The sequence below is a fragment of the Xiphophorus hellerii genome, chromosome 17 (genome assembly GCF_003331165.1).
Source record: "Xiphophorus hellerii strain 12219 chromosome 17, Xiphophorus_hellerii-4.1, whole genome shotgun sequence".
In the NCBI taxonomy this organism is placed as follows: domain Eukaryota; kingdom Metazoa; phylum Chordata; class Actinopteri; order Cyprinodontiformes; family Poeciliidae; genus Xiphophorus; species Xiphophorus hellerii.
The window spans coordinates 11,991,628-12,014,122 of record NC_045688.1 but is presented as its reverse complement, the minus strand read 5'-3'; the positions used below and the strand labels follow the sequence as shown (position 1 = coordinate 12,014,122).

At 37.6% G+C, this 22,495-nt stretch overlaps 1 protein-coding gene across 4 annotated transcripts in view; it reads right to left on the bottom strand.

Annotated features, from left to right (window-relative positions):
* Window positions 1-19,668, bottom strand: part of tfec (transcription factor EC) — a 47,764-nt gene extending 28,096 nt beyond the window's left edge. The window contains exons 1-2 of one of the 4 annotated variants that reach the window (XM_032590128.1): window positions 19,450-19,668; window positions 9,733-9,925 (exon numbers count right to left, since the gene is read on the bottom strand). In XM_032590128.1, coding sequence (XP_032446019.1) covers window positions 9,733-9,903 — 171 coding nt within the window. In that variant the 5' untranslated portion in view covers window positions 9,904-9,925; window positions 19,450-19,668. The remainder of the gene's footprint in view (window positions 1-9,732; window positions 9,926-19,449) is intronic. The other 3 variants (XM_032590125.1, XM_032590131.1, XM_032590126.1) reach the window with 3 other exon arrangements.
* Window positions 19,669-22,495: the final 2,827 nt, after the last annotated feature.

Here is a 22,495-nt window from a genome sequence, read left to right as displayed (position 1 = left end):
ATACAAAATATGTTTGGAACTAGATACAAATTATTGTATTCACAAGCAAAATGTTTCATTTTGACAAAGTCTGAATACACAGTAATTATATGTCTAACACGTATCTCTCAGTATAGTAGGATAACCTGGTTGACACGCTGACAGTGCAATAAAATAAAATTGTATTTGTAAAGTTTCGAAATTGTCATTTGAAGGGTGAAATGACTTCATTTTGTCTAATATTAAAGCTAAATTGAGAAAGATATTAGAGCTGTCTTGCATAAAAATGATTAATTCTAACATAGTGCTACTAGTTAAAGTACGGCATCCTTTTTAATTGCCAAGTCCTAGGTCCTCGTGATTCTTTATCGCCTGCTTTTGTTCTTCAAGAAATGCCGACAACTGAAAGCCCGTGCCAGCCTTGTGTCTCCAGTCTCTTTGGATGTGCTTTCTTCAAAGGGAGTCCCACGCAGCACCTCTGGCTACGGTCAACCCTGAAAGGAAAGATCCTCGGGCCATTTCTCTGTTGCAGACACCATTGCCTAAACAAGGTGTCCTCTTCTGACCTCCTTAATTTGTTGCGTGTGAAGTTTCGCCTATCACGGTTCCTCATCTTGGCTTTTAATGAGGACAGAGGGGAGTTAGGGGGTTGGGGGGGCGTTAACAAAACAGAAGCAAACAAGTCAAAGAAATTGAACGAACTGATAAGCTTTATAAATCCTAAGGAGTGATTTGGCTCGGGGACTTTTCAATGTTGATCATATCTTTGCTTTCTTGATGGGATGTTTTTTGCTCGATTTAAAGTCAGTATGGCAGAGATGAAACTGAAAGTGTCAGTTTAGTGTTCTTGTTTGTCCCATAATAAGTAAGAGGAAGTTTCTTTTAACTAAATTGTGTGCCATTTTTTTGGATATTTCTTTGTTTCCTGTCTTTAAATAACCGCAGAACTAAAAATAAATAAATAAATCTGGCTCTAATCTTTAAAAAATAATTCCTTTTCAGTGTTTTAGGGAAACGTAGAACTGATTTTTTGTTTTTTCATGGTTTTCATGTATTCTTTACTTTAAAACAGATTAAGTGATGGTTACTTGTCAGCAGGTAGTTAGATTCCATAAAAACATATTGCTTGTGGTTTTTTGTTGTTTTTTTTCAACTTGTCAGTGTATTGTAACAAAAATCAAATGCAACATTTTTTGCTCATGCAAAAAAAAGTAAATTATTCAGTAAATAAAGTGAATATTTTAGTTACAAAATAAAGTATTGTTATATTAATAGCCTTGTTAGCTGGCTGAGAAAATATCTTCATTCACAAGGACTAATTTAATGAGTGATGTGGACTGTTATGGAGTGGAAACCAAAGACTCAAGAGTTACTGGTAATGCATTAATGAACTGCAATATTGAAAGAAGTTAGTCCTGCAGATAAATTAAGGTCAGTTTTGGTATCAAATTTTGAACCACGTAAAGATTTTTTGTTTCCTGTTGCAATTTAACAAGGCTTTTTATTTCCCCTTAGAGTTCTTTTCACATTTCATCTTAAAAATAGTTAATGCAGGGAACATGGAAAAAGCACAAAAGTACCCCAAAATACTGTTTTTGATGATAATAGTGATGTTTGCGATCGTGGTTAAGTTTTAAGTTCACCTTCCCTGACTCCTGCAGCAGTTCCTCTCCATTTCTCTTAAACATGTGTCCCGAACACAGCAGGACACTTGTGACATTTAGCCCAGTCCTCTTTACTAGCTCCCTGATGCACACTGCCTGTAGTAATTCTACTACTCTCCACACATAGTACCTCTTTTGCCCCCTTTTGAATCCTATTAGTGCATGAACTTGGTTTAACTGAAAAAGACTGTCGACTTCACTCAATTGGGTCTAATAGGATTAGGCTGCTGGTATGGGCCTGCAGGTTTAAATAGGAATGGAATTTTGGCAGACATCGGCTCAATCCATTGCATTAATCTTATAAAGGTTACAGAGTATGTGCGGGCCCAAAGTTGACTGGATGAAGGGCTGTTTTAAGTGAATTTGCTTCAGTCAAGGCCCTGTCCACTTTGCCAGAGACTTCTTGCTAAATAAAACATTTTTGCATCTGTCACCTGCATGCACACAGCATAACCCTTTATGAAGCTAAAATCAATTATGAAATCATTTTTAAATATTATCTTTATATTCTATGCACATCTACAAAACAGAGGCTGTAACTTATTTGTGTCATACTATATCATTAATACGAGATATGAAATGTATAAAACTCTGCTTGTCTCACCAACAACAAAAAATTCAAAGAAAAAGAAAAAGGCTTTATATTTTCCAAAATTGACAGTAGGGTAACTTTCTTGACACTGTATAGCATCATGGAAAGTCTTTGACCTTTCCAACACATTTGTGATGTTTCAAAATACTTTTGTAGGTGTCTCCATTTTTTTCTGCTTTCAGGTTTACATGGATTCACCGAATTTCAAGTTTTGAAAATCTGCTCTATGAAACGCATTTTACAAATCTCCAACAAAACTACTTCAGATATTATTTATTTCATTCTTTCAAAAAACAAAAAAACAAAAACAAACATACACTCAATCAGCAAAATTTTCAACAAAAAAAGCTAATATTCCTATTTTGAGCACCGGGTGGCAGTAACACCAACATCAATAATATACTAAACTGGCAAATAAAGAACAACCCTGATATAGCACAACTAATGTCACTTGATATATTAGATATCGATGGGTATTTCTATTCTATTATATTAGACTATTCTATTCTATTTGATTCTTCTATGTATCTTTGTCTAATGTTCCTGCTTTATGCTTCTGTTGCTCTTCTTCTATCTTCATTCTGTTGATCTCATGTTAAAATTCAGTCAAGTCTACTTCCTGTCTAAATTTGGGTCCTTCACAACTACAAACCGTGACAACAGCTAGTAAGAGATGAGTAGCATGTCTGGTAAGCAACCAACTATTGGCTTGGTACCTTAGCAGACAGCCTGACTAATCAACCATCTTCTATTACCTTGTTATACTTGTATTATTCTATAAAGAGCAGAAAAATTCTATGAGAATCTCATACCAGCCCAAGCACATTTGTAACATATATATACATATTTATATTTACTATTAACGTTGGCGTCAGAAACACATTATTCAATATTTTAAAATTTGCTGCCCAAGTAATGAAGTACGGGAGTTATAGTTGATAGCTTTTCTTGTCTAATCACCGTTCTTCCCAGAGGTGTCCCACCCTTTCCCATACCAGCACTTCATAATGTCTTACCCGGAGGTCTCTTCATGTCTCTGAAAGCTGTGAATAGCTTTCTTGGTGGGCTTGAATTCCCTCGAACCTCACAACCCCCACCCCACCCCATTGTGCCACCTCGAAGGATTATGATATGTTGTAGCCAGAAATAGTCTAAGTTCTGGTCCTGATCTCTTGATCTGAGCTGTAGCAGGAACAATTGGTTTAGGTAGAGGACAGGGGTATGCTGGACAGGTGTTGGTGGTGGGCGTGTGTGGGGGTGTGTGTGTGTAGGGCGTGCGCATGAGTGTGTAGTCGGCCAGGAGAAATGTCTAACACTTAAAACTTGAATGTGAGGTATTTAGGGGGTTTATTGTGTGTAATCCTATTAGTGACTTCGATAACATGAGATTATCAGATTGTGTTGGTGCAAGAACTTTGAGGGTAAATAAACAAAGTGAGCACCTTCATTTTGTTTTCCATACAAATATTATTATAAAATTTGAAGTCAATAATGGTGTGGGGTTTTTTTTAAGGTTCACTTGATTTGATTAAATCTTTTTATTACCTGATTTTCCAAGTTTTAGAGCACCAAAATATCACACAAATATCTGAGGTCTATGTTTGTTATGGAGTATGAAATTGAATTTAGTTCATTAGTGAGTTTGAAATGCTACAAAAAATAGGAGAAAACAAAGTTTCCTTTTGCTGTGTTAATGACTTCTGCATGCCAGAAAGTTAAAGTACATTACCTGAGTGTAGTTGTTACATATGGGTGACAAAGGACTAACAGTGAAACTAGCACTTGTTCTTTATATGAGGATTATCACAGGTCATGTAGAAAACAGTATTATAAAAGTGATGCCTCATTTGATTAGCTAATCTGATTAGCTAATGTTAGCAAAGCTCCAGAAAGAGGCCAAAGGGGGTCAAATACAGCTGCTGTTTCTCTTTTAGTTAACACAGATGTGATTAGGTAATTCATAATTTTTTAAAAATCGCATTTTTGAAACGGTCTTTGGTGCAGTCTCCACTTTGTGATGGCGACTGATCCTTTGTGATTGTTCACAGGATCATTGGTTTACATATGTGTGCTCCAAACCACATGTGTCAAACTCAAGGCCCGTGGGCCAAATGTGGCCCTATGGCGTTTTCTGTGGCTCTCTAGACTCCAGATTAGATTAATAATTCCCTCCAGTTTTTCAACAAATCTGAAAAACTCACTCTGTTCAAAATTCACAGATTCCCACATTTTTTTCAGATGTTTCCTCAAAATTGACCAAAAACTTTGGATTTAAGTGACTGCTGCCTCAGCTTTACTTGATGTCAAGTCTATGACCAATATGGCTATCAGTAAAAAGTCACGTTTAGGGCGTGCTGTGGTGGCATAGGTGATAGCGTGACCCACGTTTGGAGGCCTTGAGTCCTCGATGCGGCCGTCGCAGGTTCGATTCCCGGACCCGGCGATACTTGCCGCATGTCTTCCCCCCTCTCCTTCCCCCTTTCCTGTCAGCCTACTTTCATATAAGGGACACTAGAGCCCACAAAAGACCCCCTGGAGGGGAAACAAACAAAAAAAGAAGTCATGTCTAATATAATACAATAGCACAAATATCATAAAATTCCTTACAAATATTTCTAAATTAACAGCACAAAATCTGTGACTTTGATTGCAAAAGAAGAAAAAACACACAAAAAAATCACAAAATCCTAGATGGACTGATCAATGTGAAAAGAAGTAAGTGTTCATTTTAAGAAACACTTGCTGAACACTGAAACAAACGGCTATTTATTGATACCTTAACGGTTGAATTGGTTTTATCAATACATTCTGGCACAACTAGCCATTTAAAAACATTCAGATTTTATGGCCCAAAATGAAAATGAGTTTGATGCCCCTGCTCTAAACTGTCACTTGTTATCCAGCATGAGATATGTTTATGGTTTAATAGTAATTAGCCAACTGAGGAACATGCATACATTTAAGAATCCTTAAAAAGTATGTTTATTTTTACAAATTACACCTTGTGAATCTGTAACGAGGCCTGTCAGGTTAACCAATTTTGCTGGACAATAATAAATTGTCTCAGAAATTGTTGCGATAAACGATAATATTGCTGTTTCGAGACCATTTTTAAGCAATATGATGGTAATGACATAATAATGCAAGAACACATTGTCAATTGATCAATATATTTTAAATACTAATGAGCATCTAACATTTAACACTGGAACTGGAAGACACTTTAAATATCCCAAATAAACAAACAAAAACAACAGAAAAAAACAAAAAATTAATTATGAAGTCTCTGTAAACAAAATTGTCCTTCCAAAAAGAGACCAAAACACCAGACTGAAGAATTTTGTCATCCAGTTTTTGGTAGAAAAGGAAAACGATAAATTATGCAAATAGAAATGATCAAGTGCTATAATTTATCATGTAATTAATTGATTTATTGTTTATTGTGACAGGCCTATGTCTAACCAATTCCCAGGAAACCTTCCTTCACAATTCTAATGATGATTGTGCTTGAATGCAACAGTCTGTGAAGAGCTAACTTAGCTGGCAGTGACCTTTTGTGGGTCAACTCTCGGTCACTCAGATGAAGACGAGTCTTGTAACTGGAAAAAAAAGTGTTTTTGATTCCAGCTTCATTCTCTGCTACATGTTGGTGTGCGCTTCCTGAGGTCTTCAGCAAGCGCTGAAGTTCATTATTTTAGCCAATGAACTTGCACAAAAACTACAAGACCAAAATGGCCCAACACTAACATTCTGCACTAGCTAGAATTAAATCTGCACGTATAAACCTGGACCTAAACATTTTACAATGATTTCAGAGTCTTTCAAACATAGTTTGATCTTTGAAACTTCTAGTCCATTTGGTTGTGCAAAATTTCTTTACGATTTTGAGTTCACCGTCTTGTATCGTTATGTGATGGATGTGTAATTTTACACCTCTGCATTACTCTGCAGTGCAAACTCACATTCCAGAGGAAACCGTGAGGGAGCTAATTCCAGATATTCTTCTGGTTTTTGAAACAAACACTGTGGAATTTCATAGATCCCATGAAGTATTTTGCTGAAGATTGAGAACTATTGCAGGTTTTCCACATTTATCCCAATTGCAATTCTTTCATCTTAAATTCATGTTTTGCCAACTCTAGAAAGCACACCTGACACTTGTATGTTTTTTTTCTGTCGTTTGAAAGATCTTGTAGTCTTTGTTGAGATTAGGATTGCAACAAAGCCGACATGCCATGACCTAAACCTTTATGAAAGAGCAGAGTTTACCAGAAAAGGCTTAATCAGGTTGTCTCACATTGTACATTGTTGCATCATACCTTGTAATTTTCTGCCTACTTTGTTTTACCTCCTGTCTGTCTGCTCCCTGAAACAACCTTTCTGCTCTGGTTTGTTGTGCAGCTGATCTAAAGGGTTTCAGACAGGTCATGATCAAAGGATAACTTTTTGCAGTGGATTTTTGTCTGTGGAACTTTGCTGAGCTTTAGCATTCACAAAACACTAAATAAGTCGTTAAAGGTGTGGGAAAACCTAAAAAAAATAAAAAATCTACAATCTAAAATGTTTTGCTTTGTTGTTGTAATATGCTTAGGATGTTTTGGTCATGCACCAGTATTGTCACACAGGATTTTTGTCTGTTTATGCCTTGATGTAGGCGCTGTGTTTAGCAGGTTAATACAAGCCAGCCTGGGCACTCAGCCAAGCCTAATGGGTGGTCCATGTCAACCATGTCTAGTGAGGCCTGCCAGTATCCACATTGCCCTAATACCCTTCTGTAGTCAAAATTAGCCATTCTTGTGTATTCTTCTATTCCTTTCCCTTTTTTATAACTTCAATTGGTAACTCTTGACTGTTTGTTTTTTCACAGTTTTGTCACCGCATAATTCCAATCTTACATTATTTTGGCCTTGCTGTAGTCCAACTTTTACATTTTGTTTCAACAATAGCCGCTAATGAAAAAGAGTTTCTGGTGATGACATGTCGACTTTAAACGGTGTGTTTGGCCATACATATAAAATAAGAACTTAGAGGTTAAATCTGACAATGTAGTATTTTATTTGTATAACTCCCTAAGTCTAACCACCAGTAATGGGTATGACTGTGGCTGCGATCCATGGAATCACAATGTTGGACCTTATGAAGCACAAGACATTATGATGCTTGAAAAACCAAACTAAATCTAGGAGACCTCTTACTTACTGGAGTTACATAGCCATCTTCCCATGCAGTAAAAATAAGTTTAAATCATTGATTTTCAAATTGCAAATGACGGATTAGACCCAACTGGTCTAATGGTCCGACCTTTTTTTGGGCATGACATTGACTGAAACAACAAAGGTGCACATTTGTCAAAGGTTGAAGTGTTCAGCACCACCTTATGATGTTCAACAATCGTAATCTTTCAGTCAACTAATGCAGGCATTAATAACTCCAAAATCTTTATCTTTTTTCTTTATGCCGTCAATCATGGAAGTTGGTCACCTTCACGAAATTGTCCCGGTGATGAAATTAAACCAACATAGGTCTTGCAGTCCAATAAGCCCAAGAACCATGAAATCAATTCAACTTCTCTTCCCATAAGGCAGGGGGGTAGCTTGCTCCTTCAGGCTGATGTCAAATCACAAAAACACCCACAAAAGTTTGTGCATGCCCACAAACAGACACCAAAGCAACGTTGACGCATGAAAGGCCTCCTACTGAAGTGGAAAACATAGTGCAACAATGCTTTGAAGTCCACCAGTTATCCATCTAAGATAGGGATGTTTTCTGTTTCTCCTCTTCTAAAAGTCTGATTCATATGCCCCTCCTGGAAATTCCCACCCTACAGACTGGAGACGGCTAATGCCAGTCTGGGAGCTATTTGGCAATCCCATTGTATCGCAAACATCAGAAAATCTGTCTTGCTTTTGCATCAAAGCACACCAGAAAACATGTTATGGTATTTCTTTGTCTTTTTTAAAATCCTGCATAAAGCCTGTAATCTCTGTGCAATACAAACATACATAAAAAATACACACATAAAGTATGCAAGCCAGCTATAATTAAAATTTGGCAAAAATTGCTTATTTAGAAAGAAAAGTTAATGCTTTTTAGCTGCAACAGTCCCGTTTTTTTTTTTTTTTTTAAGATCCAGAAGAGGTTGTGATGAATAGTCAACATTGTGATGCTTTTATTGATATGCAGCAGGCAGGAGGAGGTTCGCTAGAGGTGTCCCTCTGTGTTTATGACCTACTTGGGTTTTATATTTATTCCATATGCTAAAGATGCTTAATTACTCTTGTGAAACCTCTTTTTTTAAACCTTACAATTCAGTAATTATACACCTGTGGTGATAACTTGCATAATAAGGGCTGTGTGCATTTTTCAAAGTCTAAGTGGCAGGGGTCTACTTTAACAGAGGCCGCCCTTGTTTATACTGTTATGTCACCTCTAATGCAAAGGGACTGACGGAACCACAGGAAGGATAACGTTTCAAAATAGGCTTGTAGAAATAAATAACGTTGTGTATTAACTTTTAGAGTTTGATAAGATGGATTGCTGACTAATAAATAATACATAAACATAACATAAAAAGGAGAATTTAAATTGGAAATGGTGCAAATAGAAATCTGTTGCATTTTTTTTCCCCAGACCCCTCTATTGTGATACATCTAAATAAAATCCAGTTCAACCACAAATTTATGACTAAAAGACACAAATATGGTTTGGAAATTTTAATGCTCACTGATTGCAAGATGTGTTGAAATTGTCTTTTAAAATGACAAAACAGATAACTATGTTTTTAAAGATTGCTTTGCATGCTTTTTTAAAAAAAAATTCATATGTATCTTTTCAATTGTAAGTTGGAGTCATTTTTGTCTTGCACATTTCCGTGAAGCACTGCTGCCTTTCTATCATCTGGGATAGACATTAAAAAAAAGGAATTTTTTATCTGCGCAGCTTCCACTTTGAGAACGTCTTCTCAGGCCACCTAAATAATGGTTCATCCGGAGCATTCCTTCTCCATTTCGATGCTCTGCTGGGACCATATTTAGATTCCTACATCCACCACATTGTTCCCATTTTGAGTCATTATTTGTGTCGACCAGCTACTGAACAGGTGTACCTAAAAACAGTCTGGAAATCGGGGAGTGCTGAATAAAATATTTATTTTTCAGAGGTTCTGACTGATCACTGTAAAGAGTGATCAGTTTTCATCCAGGAAGACTATTATGCACTGTTAAATACTAGGTATAACTAGTAAAAAATGCCACGAAACTTTGAGATAACATTTTAAGCACATGTCGCTACTGCAGTCATGTCTCACTTAAAGTTAGGTGGTTTGGATGACTGGCATTGCTCTTGATTGGATATTGCTGCAAGTTTACTCATTTTTTTTTTCAGAATAAAATCTTTGACTTTGTCAGTTCCTTCATATCAATGTTAGTGTTGGACCTGGTGTGGTTCCAATGTTGCTCAGGTGTTCTTCTCGTACCGTTTTCTGTTGTCACCACCTACCTTCCATGTGTTGCTATACTGCCGCCAGTTAGGAGCTTGTGGTCCGGTGTGGACTCCGCTGTAGGAATATTGGAAGCCAGAACGATGGATGACGTCGCTGTGATAGATCTGACGGTCATCTCTCTCACTCATTACCCACTGACTGTCTGGGCCGGAGCAAGACTGAAACATTTCTGGCAATGGAAAACTGGGTCTAAACAGAAAGGGGAAATAACAGTTAGTCAGTGAATGAACTAATTATGTAATGAAATAGTTGTATTATGCTTATTAAATCATAGTCTGAAGTGGGTTATGGGCTGGAACTTGGTGAATACCTAGTTTAGCAGACAGGAGCATGAGGGGAGATAAACCAATGGGAGTGGGTCTTTTTTTTTATTGTTGCATATATTTCTGTTCATCAGAATTGCTACTACAGATGTAAATGTAAACAGTGAATCGCTTTTCAAGTGACATTAACCATTCAAAGCACTTTATACTGGAGACACATTCACCCCATCACACCCACACACACATACGTATTTGTGCGCTGAGGTGAAGATGTGAATACAAGGACCTTCCCCCCCAGGGGAACCTTGAGATTTAACAGGAGGTAGCTGGAATCAAACCCACAACTTTCAAAGCTGACGACTCTTCCCGCTATGCTACATGTACCTCCAGTTAGCTTAATTTGTGTTCCCTGTTCATTGTTTATTTTTTACTTTCTGATGAGAAACTTGTCTTCCATGACATACTGAACTTTTACAAATATTTCTTGCGGTGTGTGTTTGTGAAATTGATTGAAGGGCCTTATTTGATTTTGAATTTGCTGTGTAAAATTTTACACATCTTTTCCTTAAGGCATTGGTGTTCAAAGTGCAGCCAATATCATTGTTTGCACACATATACTTGAACTACAGACGTGGATGTAAACTTAGTTTAAACTTGACTGAATACACCAAGGGCTGTCGAATAAAGTTCAGAAACGGACAAAAAAAAAAAACATTTTCTGAACCAACAACATAGAAAATGTCCGGAACCATGACACATTTTACCATTGTAGCAAAAAGAAAATAATTCCCAAAAGAAAGAAAACAAGGCCTCTTTGCTTAAATTTTACCGATTTGAAGAATGATTTCGTGGCACAAAATGGTTTACACATGACATACAATCAAAAACATTCGAATTTCATTTCTGAAACCATGACAGATCATTTTCAAACTATTTTCACATTTTATAGAACAGACATCTTGAATAAATGAGCACATAGATATAAAAAAGGAATTGGAATAACTTGCTTACATAAGTGTTTTCGTCCTTAAACTAATGCTTAAATTTTTTTTGAGCAGTCCTAGGTAACGTTTAGCCACATTTATCTTGCAAAATATTACTATCCATCAGACTGTGAGGAAATCCTCTCTTCAGGTGAACTCACAGATGTTCCCTAATTTTACTCAGTTTATTTCTGTTTGACATTAACATCTGTTTGGTGGTCAGAAACATTTAGATTTAAAATAAAATTTTAGAGGGGAGGTTAACTGGAAATCAAAGCTGTAGTTCCCAAGAAGACATTATAAACTGAGAAGCCATCTGAGGCAGATGGTCACAAGGGAAATAGAACAGAAAATGTATATCTTTACATCTATATATATATGAAATACATCATCTGAGAACAAATTAGCTGTCACTGCCGCTGGATTAGAATTCATCAAAATAGACCCAAGCGTTTGCAAAGCAAAGTTGAGGGAACGGCGGTAGAGAAAAAAGATCGTAGGGTGAGAAAGTAGAAGACTGCATGTGGTATAATCTCAGTGAGTCTACCTACTTTCCCCCTCTTCTTCTTGACGTGGGAGGTTAATTGGCATGACATATGGCTGTCCAAGCATGGTGCGAACGGGGTTTAATTGCCTTTATTCTTTCGCCAAGCTGGCAAAATACCTCGAACGCGGAATCTGTCCAGTGGTTCTGTGCACTGTGTAAAACTGCGTAGGTGGCGAACGTTACGTGAAAGCCGGCTCTTGTCAGTGCAGAGAAAGGGTTTTGTCCACCTAGCTGCATTCCGGCAGAAATTGTCATCTCTGAACAAGTCGCTCGTCTGTGCGGACTGAGCCTGAGCCATTGTCTGAGATTTGAGGGCTTCTCTGTTGGCCCATAAGGTTTCTTTCTGTGATGCCCCTCCTCCTCGGCTGCCCAACAAGTGTCGATTAAGATTAAATTGATGACTGCCAGTAAAATCGCTCGTTATTGCACAATTTTTTTTTGTATGCGTGTGTGTTTTATTGTTTCCTAGCCAAATGAAGCGGCGTTACAATGGACCTCTTGGCTGTTGTTGATTAACACTTTCCGCAACTTGACTGTCAATTTGGATGGAGGGTTGGCTGGTTGGCTGGTGTGCAAATGCTGATTTACAAGACAACTTGGCTTCAAACCTTTTTGTGCAGAGGAATGGTCAAAGAGCTTTTGTTTCTTTCTGCCCCTACTTTGTGAAATATTATAGGAGAATACTATGTCATATGCCACAGGAGCTGTAAAGATGTTTACAACTTATAAAACGTTCTAAAAGTTGTAAAGAAAACATTTAAATCCCGCTTGGAATCAATAAAGTATTGTTGAATTGAATTAAAAAAACAGGGGTAGTAATAATTGTGAAATAGGGGGTTTTGTTAAGAACAGTCCGTTTTGAATTATCACTTCATCTTTTTCTATTGCAGTAACAGTTTTCTTTACATACGTTATTTGATTTGCTCACCACTTCATCATTTTTCATGGCAAAAACCTTTTATCTGCATTACTTCTTGTTTTTTTTCCCCCCAACTTATGAATGAAAAGTTAAGTTGCAGATTAGACATCGACTGACTTAAGATTGCGTGTTGTGAACAAATGAATCAATGAGATCAAATTGAATAAAACATGCTCACATTTGTATATGTTAATTTACAATATTTGACCAGTCATAACTACAGTGCGATGTATACAGAGGCTGTAGTCCTTAATGTGGAAATCCTGGGTTCACTTCTGAGTTTAATAAATATAAACATTATTTAACATTACAAAATACTTTTTTTAGTACAAGTAAATGTGTACCAAACAAAGGGAAGAAGAGATTTTCTTTATAAACTGTAATACATGCTCATTCTTTCTCCAACACTCCAAAGTGACATACAAGTGATGATTCACACAGAAGGAGCGTCTGAAAATTGCACAACTCTTTAAGTGTCCAGTGCACTACCCTTAATGTCAAAGCAGTACTGGGTTTTGCAATCCGCCTGCGCTTTGCAGAACTTTGCGCCCCACGCTGAGCACCCACACCTTGCTGCACACTTCTCGGAAGCTGCGCACCACACAACAACAAAGAGAAGTCCTCACATTTCAAAGGAAGTTGCTGGTGCAAAAATGCATACTTTATACAAAACATCTAGCGACTGAGTACAGGAATATTGTTTAGGACGTATTTGTGCTTTCCAGGATTAATTAACATTTGATTAGTTATCAAAATTCTGTTTTGAGTCATCGTCTCATGAGTCCTCTTGTGTCCCCCATTGACTGCCAGATCAGTTGTCCACATGCTCATTATTGCACTTTTTTTTGTATGCGTGTGTTTTATTGTTTCCTAGCCAAATGAAGCGGCGTTACAATGGACCTGTTGGCTGTTCTTGATTGACACTTTCCGCGATTTGACTGTCAGTGTGGATGGATGGTTGGCTGGTTGGCTGGTGTGCAAATTCTGATTTAGAAGACAACTTAGCTTCAAACCTTTCATAAAATGTATCGCTGCTCTGTCTGCTGTTTTCCATGGGCTTTGTGATGCTGTCTCTTCACTAGTATTCTTTAACAAACTTCTGAGGCCTTTATAGAACATACATTTTCTAATTAGCAATTAGCTGATATTTGAATTTGGTAATATATTGTAGTGAATTTTTATTGGCAGAAATGTTAAAAAACCTTTAGTGCCTTCACTCTTGCTTTAAATGTATGCACTACTTTGTGTTGTTCCATCCAAAATCTCCCAAAACTATGTTAGTTTGTGGTTTTAATGCAATCAAGGGTCGCGTTCAAACTCACATTGATAACTTTTGTTCGAAAATCTGATTACCTGAAAAAGTTAAGCTCCTTTTAAAAAAAAAAAGAAAAAGGATATAACTGTCGTTCTCGACTTCATTAAACCTTCCAGAAAACTTTGAGAATATCAGGCGCTGCCTTTTCAGACTTAATTAGCTCATTATTGATCACACGTTAAATGACCATGTAATGCTGTAAATAGCTGTGCTGTGATGTCTCTCTCATGAGACCTCTAACCGTATGATCTCACGGTTGTTCGACAGCAGTTAACCTTGCTCGAGTCTGCCTCACTTGCTTTATTTCCAGCTGGGAGTCAACAAAAAAGGCTAAAAGCTCCCTGCTGTTGTGTAGATGCAGCCTGCAAAATACACAAAGCCTTGGGGGTGGGGGGGACGACATACAAACAAGAGTGTTGCACTGTCTTTTCTTTTACATTCGGCTGCAGGCCCGGCAGGTGACCTGTTGGTTTATGTGTCATTATTTTTAATTTATGTATTTTAAAAAATAAGCTGCCAACACGGTTTTTGACACTCTTGGTAAGCTGGTGAGGAGGTGTAAAAAGTCTCAATCTAAATACTGCGATCGTTCAATTTCACAATGAAAACAAGAACATTACTTTAATTCACGTAATGTACAATTAGATTAGATCCGATTCAATTTGATTCAACCTTCCAGCCGTTGCAACTGGAAGGTTGCAAGTGCAAGGCAATAACGTGATTGCCTTGCACTTCTTACCGATGGTGTGTAAGAAGGTAATTAAACATATCAATAAACGAGGTAAATAACATGAATAGTTTGTAGAAATCTGTATCTGTTTCTCCAGGCTATGGAGAGCCAATGATTGAGGATATAAATAATACACTGGAGACCTGAAATAAAAGCTTTTGTTGTTGTTTTCTTTGTGTTTTCTATTTTCAAAATCTACCTAAACCATATTTTTAATTCATGCTTTAAATGTTCAAAATTGATTACAGATGCTGTGAATTGGAAGTCTTTGACTCCATGTTTGCTGAAGTTTTTTTATTTATTTATTTATTTTTTTCTGCTGTAATATCGGAAAAGATTGGTTGCAGTGCAAGCTTTATCTTTCTAACATGCACGGTGATTCACTGCGGGGAAAACTGCAACAAGACGCTGCTGAAAAGAAAGATAGCTTATTTTAAGACTATTCATATCAAAATGCAACCTCACCAATCTGTTGCCAGTGTTGAGCAAGCTCTGCACTGGTGGCAACACAATACAGAACATTTTCTGGACACTCTGGGGTGTATGGCATAGCGTATTTTGTTTTTTGAATGTGAGGTAAACTTTCTCTTCACGCTCAGAGTTTACTATTGACTTAAGATATGACTATACCAAGACAATGTAATTTTTTTATGTAAATAAATATATTTAAGACGATGCATCACAGTGCCTAATAATCTAAAAACAATAGGAATGTTAAAGGCCAAAGCTGAAGCCGCAGAGATAAAGAAACACAATATCTGCGTCATGACCGTTCACATTCACATCACACAGCCACTGCTGACCATGTAGTTAAGATATATACTGTATGTATTTATTTTTATTACAAGCACTGCTGACTTTATGGGAAAGAAAGACAAGCCTGGAAAACCTCTTTGCCCATAATTTTAGAAGAAAACCTGGGAGTGTTTTATGCAAGCCGCGCAGGAGCATCTGCAGCTCTCTGCTAGATTTTCCTGCTGATTTTAGACATTCACCATAAGAGTAACAAAGGAAAATAAATGGACTCTGAACAAATGCTGCACCAACAGATTGAAACATGAAGATGGGTCGTCATCTTTCCACAGAATGAACCTTCACTTCGTATTAAGACTTCAGGAGCCTCTAATAAGTTTTCTACCAAGATTCACTTGAATGTTTCTTCATCTATTAGCTCAACAACTCTGACCATCCACCCACAGCATGATGCCCCCTGCCACCATGTTTCAGAGTGGGATCAGGTATTAGTGTAAATGAATGAACACAAACCATAACTTTCTCATTTGTAAAAATGTTTTAAAAACTAGATATCCCGTTTGTTTGTCATGTTTGATCCTGATAGAACTAAATAAAATTCAAGGCCGGCATTTAAAAAACTGCTAAAAAAAGTTATGTGGTCAAACACAGTGACCCAGTTTGAGAAGCCACCACCATTATGTGGAATATGACACAACCTTGTATTGTATTTATGAGTAATCATCTTCTGATTAATACTTGCAGCATCTCGTCTCTCTGCCTCTTCACACTTTTTTGCAGAAAAAAAATGCTCTGAGTGTTTTTGCAGAGAATTTCTAGACACACACACACACACACACACACACACATGCTGATGCTTGTCTCATTAAAACCTTTCCTGAAGATGTTCCACTTTGTACAGCCCTTCACTCATCATCACCTCCAATCCGCTCGGCCCCTGCCTCCCCTTTGCGCTGCGCTGTTTTATTTTCATCAAGGCTGCTCTCGCCGTCGCCCTCACTCTCGCTCTCTCTCATCTGCAGCGCTCTTTTGTCGCTGGTCTGTCATGTATTTATTTGCCTTTTTAAAAACCTCTAATGCGCTCTTATTGTTCCTCCCAGCGACCTGCCGCGTCCGGAACCGGAGCCTCCCGCGAGAGTTTTGTTCTCGGTGCTCAAGACTTGAATCACTGGGCCGAGATAATGACGAGGGGCTCAGACATGCTGCCGATTCCGTCTCGATCACTAATCACACAGTTTAGGTCGTCTAAAGAGCAGCGGTTTTGAACTTGTGTGGCTTAGTTGCGCTTCATCCTTGTTGCGCTTTTTTTAAAATCACTTTTGTTATAATTAAGTAAGTCTAGAATATTTGTCAAAAAATAACAACAACAAAAAAAACATCTCTCAATTCTCCCAATACCTGTATTCTGTATTTAAATTTAATTTTGAACTGAAGAGAGGAGGAGATAGAAGACTCTAGGTCTCTGGATGATGTAGGGAGATTGTCCAATGAGGAATGGTCAAAGAGCTTTTGTTTCTTTCTGCCCCTACTTTGTGAAATATTATAGGAGAACAGTATGTCATATGCCACAGGAGCTGTAAAGATGTTTACAACTTAGAAAAAGTACTAAAAGTTAAGAAAACATTTAAATCCCGCTTGGAATCAATAAAGTATTGTTGAATTGAATTAAAAAAACAGGGGTAGTAATAATTGTGAAATAGGGGGTTTTGTTAAAAACAGTCCGTTTTGAATTATCACTTCATCTTTTTCTATTGCAGTAACAGTTTTCTGTACATACGTTATTTGATTTGCTCACCACTTCATCATTTTTCATGGCAAAAACCTTTTATCTGCATTACTTCTTGTTTTTTTTCCCCCCAACTTATGAATGAAAAGTTAAGTTGCAGATTAGACATCGACTGACTTAAGATTGCGTGTTGTGAACAAATGAATCAATGAGATCAAATTGAATAAAACATGCTCACATTTGTTTATGTCAATTTACAATATTTCACCAGTCATAATTGTTCAGTGCGATGTATACAGAGGCTGTAGTCCTTAATGTGGAAATCCTGGGTTCACTTCTGAGTTTAATAAATATAAACATTATTTAACATTACAAAATCCTTTTTTTAGTATAAGTAAATGTGCACCAAACAAAGGGAAGAAGAGATTTTCTTTATAAACTGCAATACATGCTCATTCTTTCTCCAACACAATACCTGCTTCCATTGTGGGACATCTAAATTCTTACAAACATTACAAAAACCCTAATGTGTGTGGGCCAAATGTAAATCGAAATGCCATTGACATCTCCAGTCCATCCACAAGAGGGTGCTATTCACTCCTCTTCAACATATGGGAGGAAGGCAGGGAGAAAAAAATCACATCTCCACCTTTCTCATGAAACAGATGCCCACACAAACTATGAATAGAACAAAAAAAAAAAAGATTTTGAGGCATTTTGGATATACTATCTAAAGTGACATACATGTGATGATTCACACAGAAGGAGCGTCTGAAAATTGCACAACTCTTTAAGTGTCCAGTGCACTACCCTTAATGTCAAAGCAGTACTGGGTTTTGCAATCCGCCTGCGCTTTGCAGAACTTTGCGCCCCACGCTGAGCACCCACACCGTGCTGCACACTTCTCGGAAGCTGCGCACCACACAACAACAAAGAGAAGTCCTCACATTTCAAAGGAAGTTGCTGGTGCAAAAATGCATACTTTATACAAAACATCTAGCGACTGAGTACAATATTGTTTAGGACATATTTGTGCTTTCCAGGATTAATTAACATTTGATTAGTTATCAAAATTCTGTTATGAGTCATCGTCTCATGAGTCCTCTTGTGTCCCCCATTGACTGCCAGATCAGTTGTCCACACGGATTTCCCCTCACATTGCTCAGATTCTGCACACGCACTGCTCCAAAATAAGATAAATAAATAAAAAAAAAAACTCCCCCGTGATGCAATTTTAGAGAAGTTCAAAATTTTTCTTAATATATTGTAAATAAAATCAGATGACTAAAGAAATAAGGAAGTTCCCTCATGAGGGAAGTTCTCCTGCTGTGTCATTCTGATCAAGTTGCACTCAGACAAACATAAGGCACAATCAGAAAGTTAAATGAGGACACCCAGGAAGCCCTCAGATGTCATGAGCAACATGTTTGAGAAAGGCAGTTGCATCACATTTTATGTGCAAAAAAAATAAAATAAAATCTGTCACATGTAGGTCATAATTATTATAATTTATTAGACTTTCATGAACGCAGATATTCTATGGATGTAAACAATGATAATACAAAAAGATTTACTCTTCAATAAGATTACATAAAAACATTAGATATATTAATTGGCTCTTAATTCCATTTCACCGTGTGTACAACTCGACATTAACTAAGAATGTTTTCTCACTTCATTTATGCATATTTTGAAAATTATGCATTTAAAATCCATTTATGGTTATGCCAGCAAAAAGAGTGATGGTCTCCTTTCAAAATGATCTTAATGTTTAGGATGTGTTTTCTGGGGTACTTTGGAGCTGCACGCAAAAATTGCATGGGATGGGCAGGGGTCGGTTGTCAAGATATACCGAGAAGTTTTAAAACGTTACACTTTCAGAACTGCTAAACAAACTTTCCAACTCATCATTATTGCTGCAGTTTGTCCGACAAAACAGCCCGGACAATTTTGAAATATTTCCGATCATGATAAATACGTATGGAAGCCTGAAGAGAGCCACCTTTCATAAAATATGGTGATGCATTGTAAAATTTTAGCTGGCAAGCTAAAGTGTGTTAAGTAACCAAATGCAGGCTGGCTATCAGGCTGCTATTTAAGTTTGATCCCATTGTTAATCTGCCTGCATCCTGCAGGCTGTCGGGTCCATCACTACAACATCATTGGACAACAGCTGTAAAGTCACCACCACAGCCGCACTAATAAATTGATATCAGCTTGTTATACTTGTGTTACTCTACGAATAGCAGAAATGCAATATATCCTGCACAAAAAGCTCTTAGAAGCTACAACTATTACTGTCAGGTGTTTTAGGTTTTGGCTTAAAAATACCTCAACTATCAAAATAACAAAATGTTATGTTGTTTAAATTTAAAAAAAAAAGCTAAATTAGAGAATGTTATGTTTCAAAGTTTTCTTCAATCGTGCAAAACTGTGCTTTTAAATTTAAACAGAAAATTTTCATTTTCTCACTGTACCTGGAGTTTGTAGTCTGTGGAAAGCAGCTGCCCTTCGATGCGTTATCTTCTCTTCTGTTTCCAAGTCCAGCTTCAAATGACCCAAATTTAAGTGCCTCCTATTGTTGTCTGAATCATTCTTGGAAGCATGAGCAAGTGAAAGATTTACACCAGAACTATGTTTCCTCTTTTTCTTCAGTGCCAACGAACGGGGTGCAAAGGGAAGCTTTTATGTCAGTACCCCTCATTCCCGAAGCAGAAATTAGCACAGATTCTGGCAAATCATTCATCGTGTGGCGCAATAACCACTGTTGACCATTTTAGTCATAATTGAACAAGTTACTGTGAGAGAAAAATAATGTCTTTCCAATCTTTCTGTTTGTTCTGACTTTACATTGTTAGTTTTACTTTGTTTTCATTTCTGGAAATTCTCAACATAGTTAAGGTACTTACCTACTAAATCACAACAGACACAGCAACTGATAACATAGCTTACAACTGCACTTTGCTTTTTTTGTTATTTATATTCCTTATGATTTTTCACATATTATCAGGTATCAAAAAAGTTTACATGACTGTCGATATAATACCAACGTTTGGTGCAATCTCCACCCATTTCTATGGAAAATGTTCCTAATTTTCCTTTGAAAAATAACTGAAACTCAATAGGTTGGATGGATCTGGTCTATGAAGAGCAATTTTTAAGTCTCTCCACAGATTCTCATTTTGATTCAATTTTGGGGCTTTGACTTGGTCATTCTAAAACATGGGCATGTCTTAATATTTATAAATAATTCCATTTTGCCTCTGGCTGTCTATTTAGGGTTATTTTCTTGTCTTTTACAGCTAAGGATTTACCTCCAACTTTGAAGAAAAATGATTCCCAGAACATGATGCTACCACCACCATGAGTTATAATGAGGGTGGCGAGTTCAACCACACAGCATTTTGCCTGTAGGCCAAAAAGCTCAAGTTCGGTCATACCTGACTACATTGTTGCTATGTTGCCTACTTGGCTTGCGCTAATCTGCAAATGAGACTTTTTGCTAACCCTGCGACCCCCATAGAATCCAGATTCATGAATTTCATTGTTGATACTTCTGCTGTCAACAGACGCTTCCATCAGAGTTTTTACATTTTGTTTTATATAACGTAACATAACTTTTACTTCTCGATGGGATTTTATCAGTTGCATAAAATCCCATTAATACCAATTAAAGTTTGCGTTTGTGACGTTGCAAAATGTGACAAAATTCACAGAGGCCCTAAAATACTGAAAACAAAGACTTGACTTTGAAGAGCAGACAGGCTATTGCTATCTCCAAATCCTTGAGACAGTTTGTCCATAACCGAGCAGCGACGCTCCATGTGTAAGAAGAACAAAACACACGAGTGTTTTTGGTCGTCTTTATGGAACGCTGAAAATTTCAATGCGAAGGGGAAAAGGGCTCGGACGTACGCTTCGCGGTCAAGCTTGTCTGCATAATGACAATGGTGAACAAGCCATCAGCGAGGGAAAAAGGGCCTCCAAATCCTCCTTCAGATGCATGTTGATTGTGTTTATTCACGACGGTTGCGTTGATGAGGGAGCAATATGGAGGAGGCTGGATGGACACTTGGTGCGCGTTACCGTTAAAATAGCAGACGTCTCTTGACGGAGAACAAACAGCGAGGGGAGAGCCAAATCAAGGCATCTGCGAAGGCTCTCGAGAATGCAAATTCAAAAGCACTTCATTACATGCTTTTTCCCTGCAATCTTGTGTCTAAGAGACCGAACTAAGTGGTTAATCAAGCCTCTCCCCACCCCCCCCCCCAAAAAAAAAAACAATTTCACTGCATCTGAAGGGAGGAGGCTCTTGGGTTAACGTGCAAGACCAGGCCTACATGTGCATCCAGAGAAATTCATGCACATAACTCCAAACATCTATTCGGATGTATTTCTAATGAGATGGATCTATTAAGTTAAAAAAGAAATAACATTGATCCCAATTATCAGTAGAATAAAGTAGTTTCTCTGGTAGAGAAATGTAACCCAGTGGGAGCCTATGAAATTAATGAAAGGTTCCATAAGGCTAACTTTGGCAACATGCCTGTTGATTCATGCATAATGATTCCATTAACATTGCCCTAAGTGATTTAGTGGCAATGTAAGTTTAAAATCATTTTTATTCTGAAGTTCTTCTCTACCTAAAGCAGAAGCTAAAGCACAAGCCTGAACAAACAAACAGCATTCAAAAGTAAAACAGGATCACCGCTTGATTTAGTTCCACATCCATAAATGACAAAGTTCAAAAATGTCAGTCTTGTCTGATTTATAAACTGTTACTCTATTTTATTATATCACATCCTGCAGGCAATGAAGGGTACAGCCTTTCCTGTGATTTACTTATGACATATGGATTTCTCTCTCCGATCAAGTTAGTCTTCATGTTCATCTTACAGTCGTGTGTGTATAAGTGAGCGGCTCCAGCTGACACTCGGCATTAGACTTGACCGTAAACTCCTAAAAGGAGAGAGAAGCCGAGCACAGTGAGGCAAACATTGGGGATTGTTTGATCACGGTTTGACACGGGATTTGATTTCTTTAGGACAGGTTTTGTTTTACTGGCGGAGTGTGAGATCTGACGGAGACCTAGCGAAAGCCTGGACTCTATCTGACGAAGAACAGACACAACAGCTCTTTGTCATCGAAACGAAGGTCCCCTTAACTAGTCCACCTGAGCTTCTGTCATGTCTCCAAATGTCTTGGTTGCTTCCCTTTTTTTCTTTTATTCTTATTAATCCCCTTGGTACAGTGAAGCAGTATTTGTTAAAATAAGAGCCCCCTTCCCTTTCAGGTAGAAGTTGTATGCGTCTGTGTCTTCGTCTGGTTTACCTGCGGGTCTTTGATCCCGGCAGTACGCGACGGTGTTTGATTTCTTGGGTACTTTGACAGTTTGGAGGATGTCGAAAGGCCTTCCAGTGTCTGAAGTCAGATCAGAGGCGGGAGAAAGAGACAGAGCCTGAAAAGCAGGTGTCCAGCTGGGAGAAGATCAGAAGAGACTCAAACTTTAGCGAGAGCCATTGT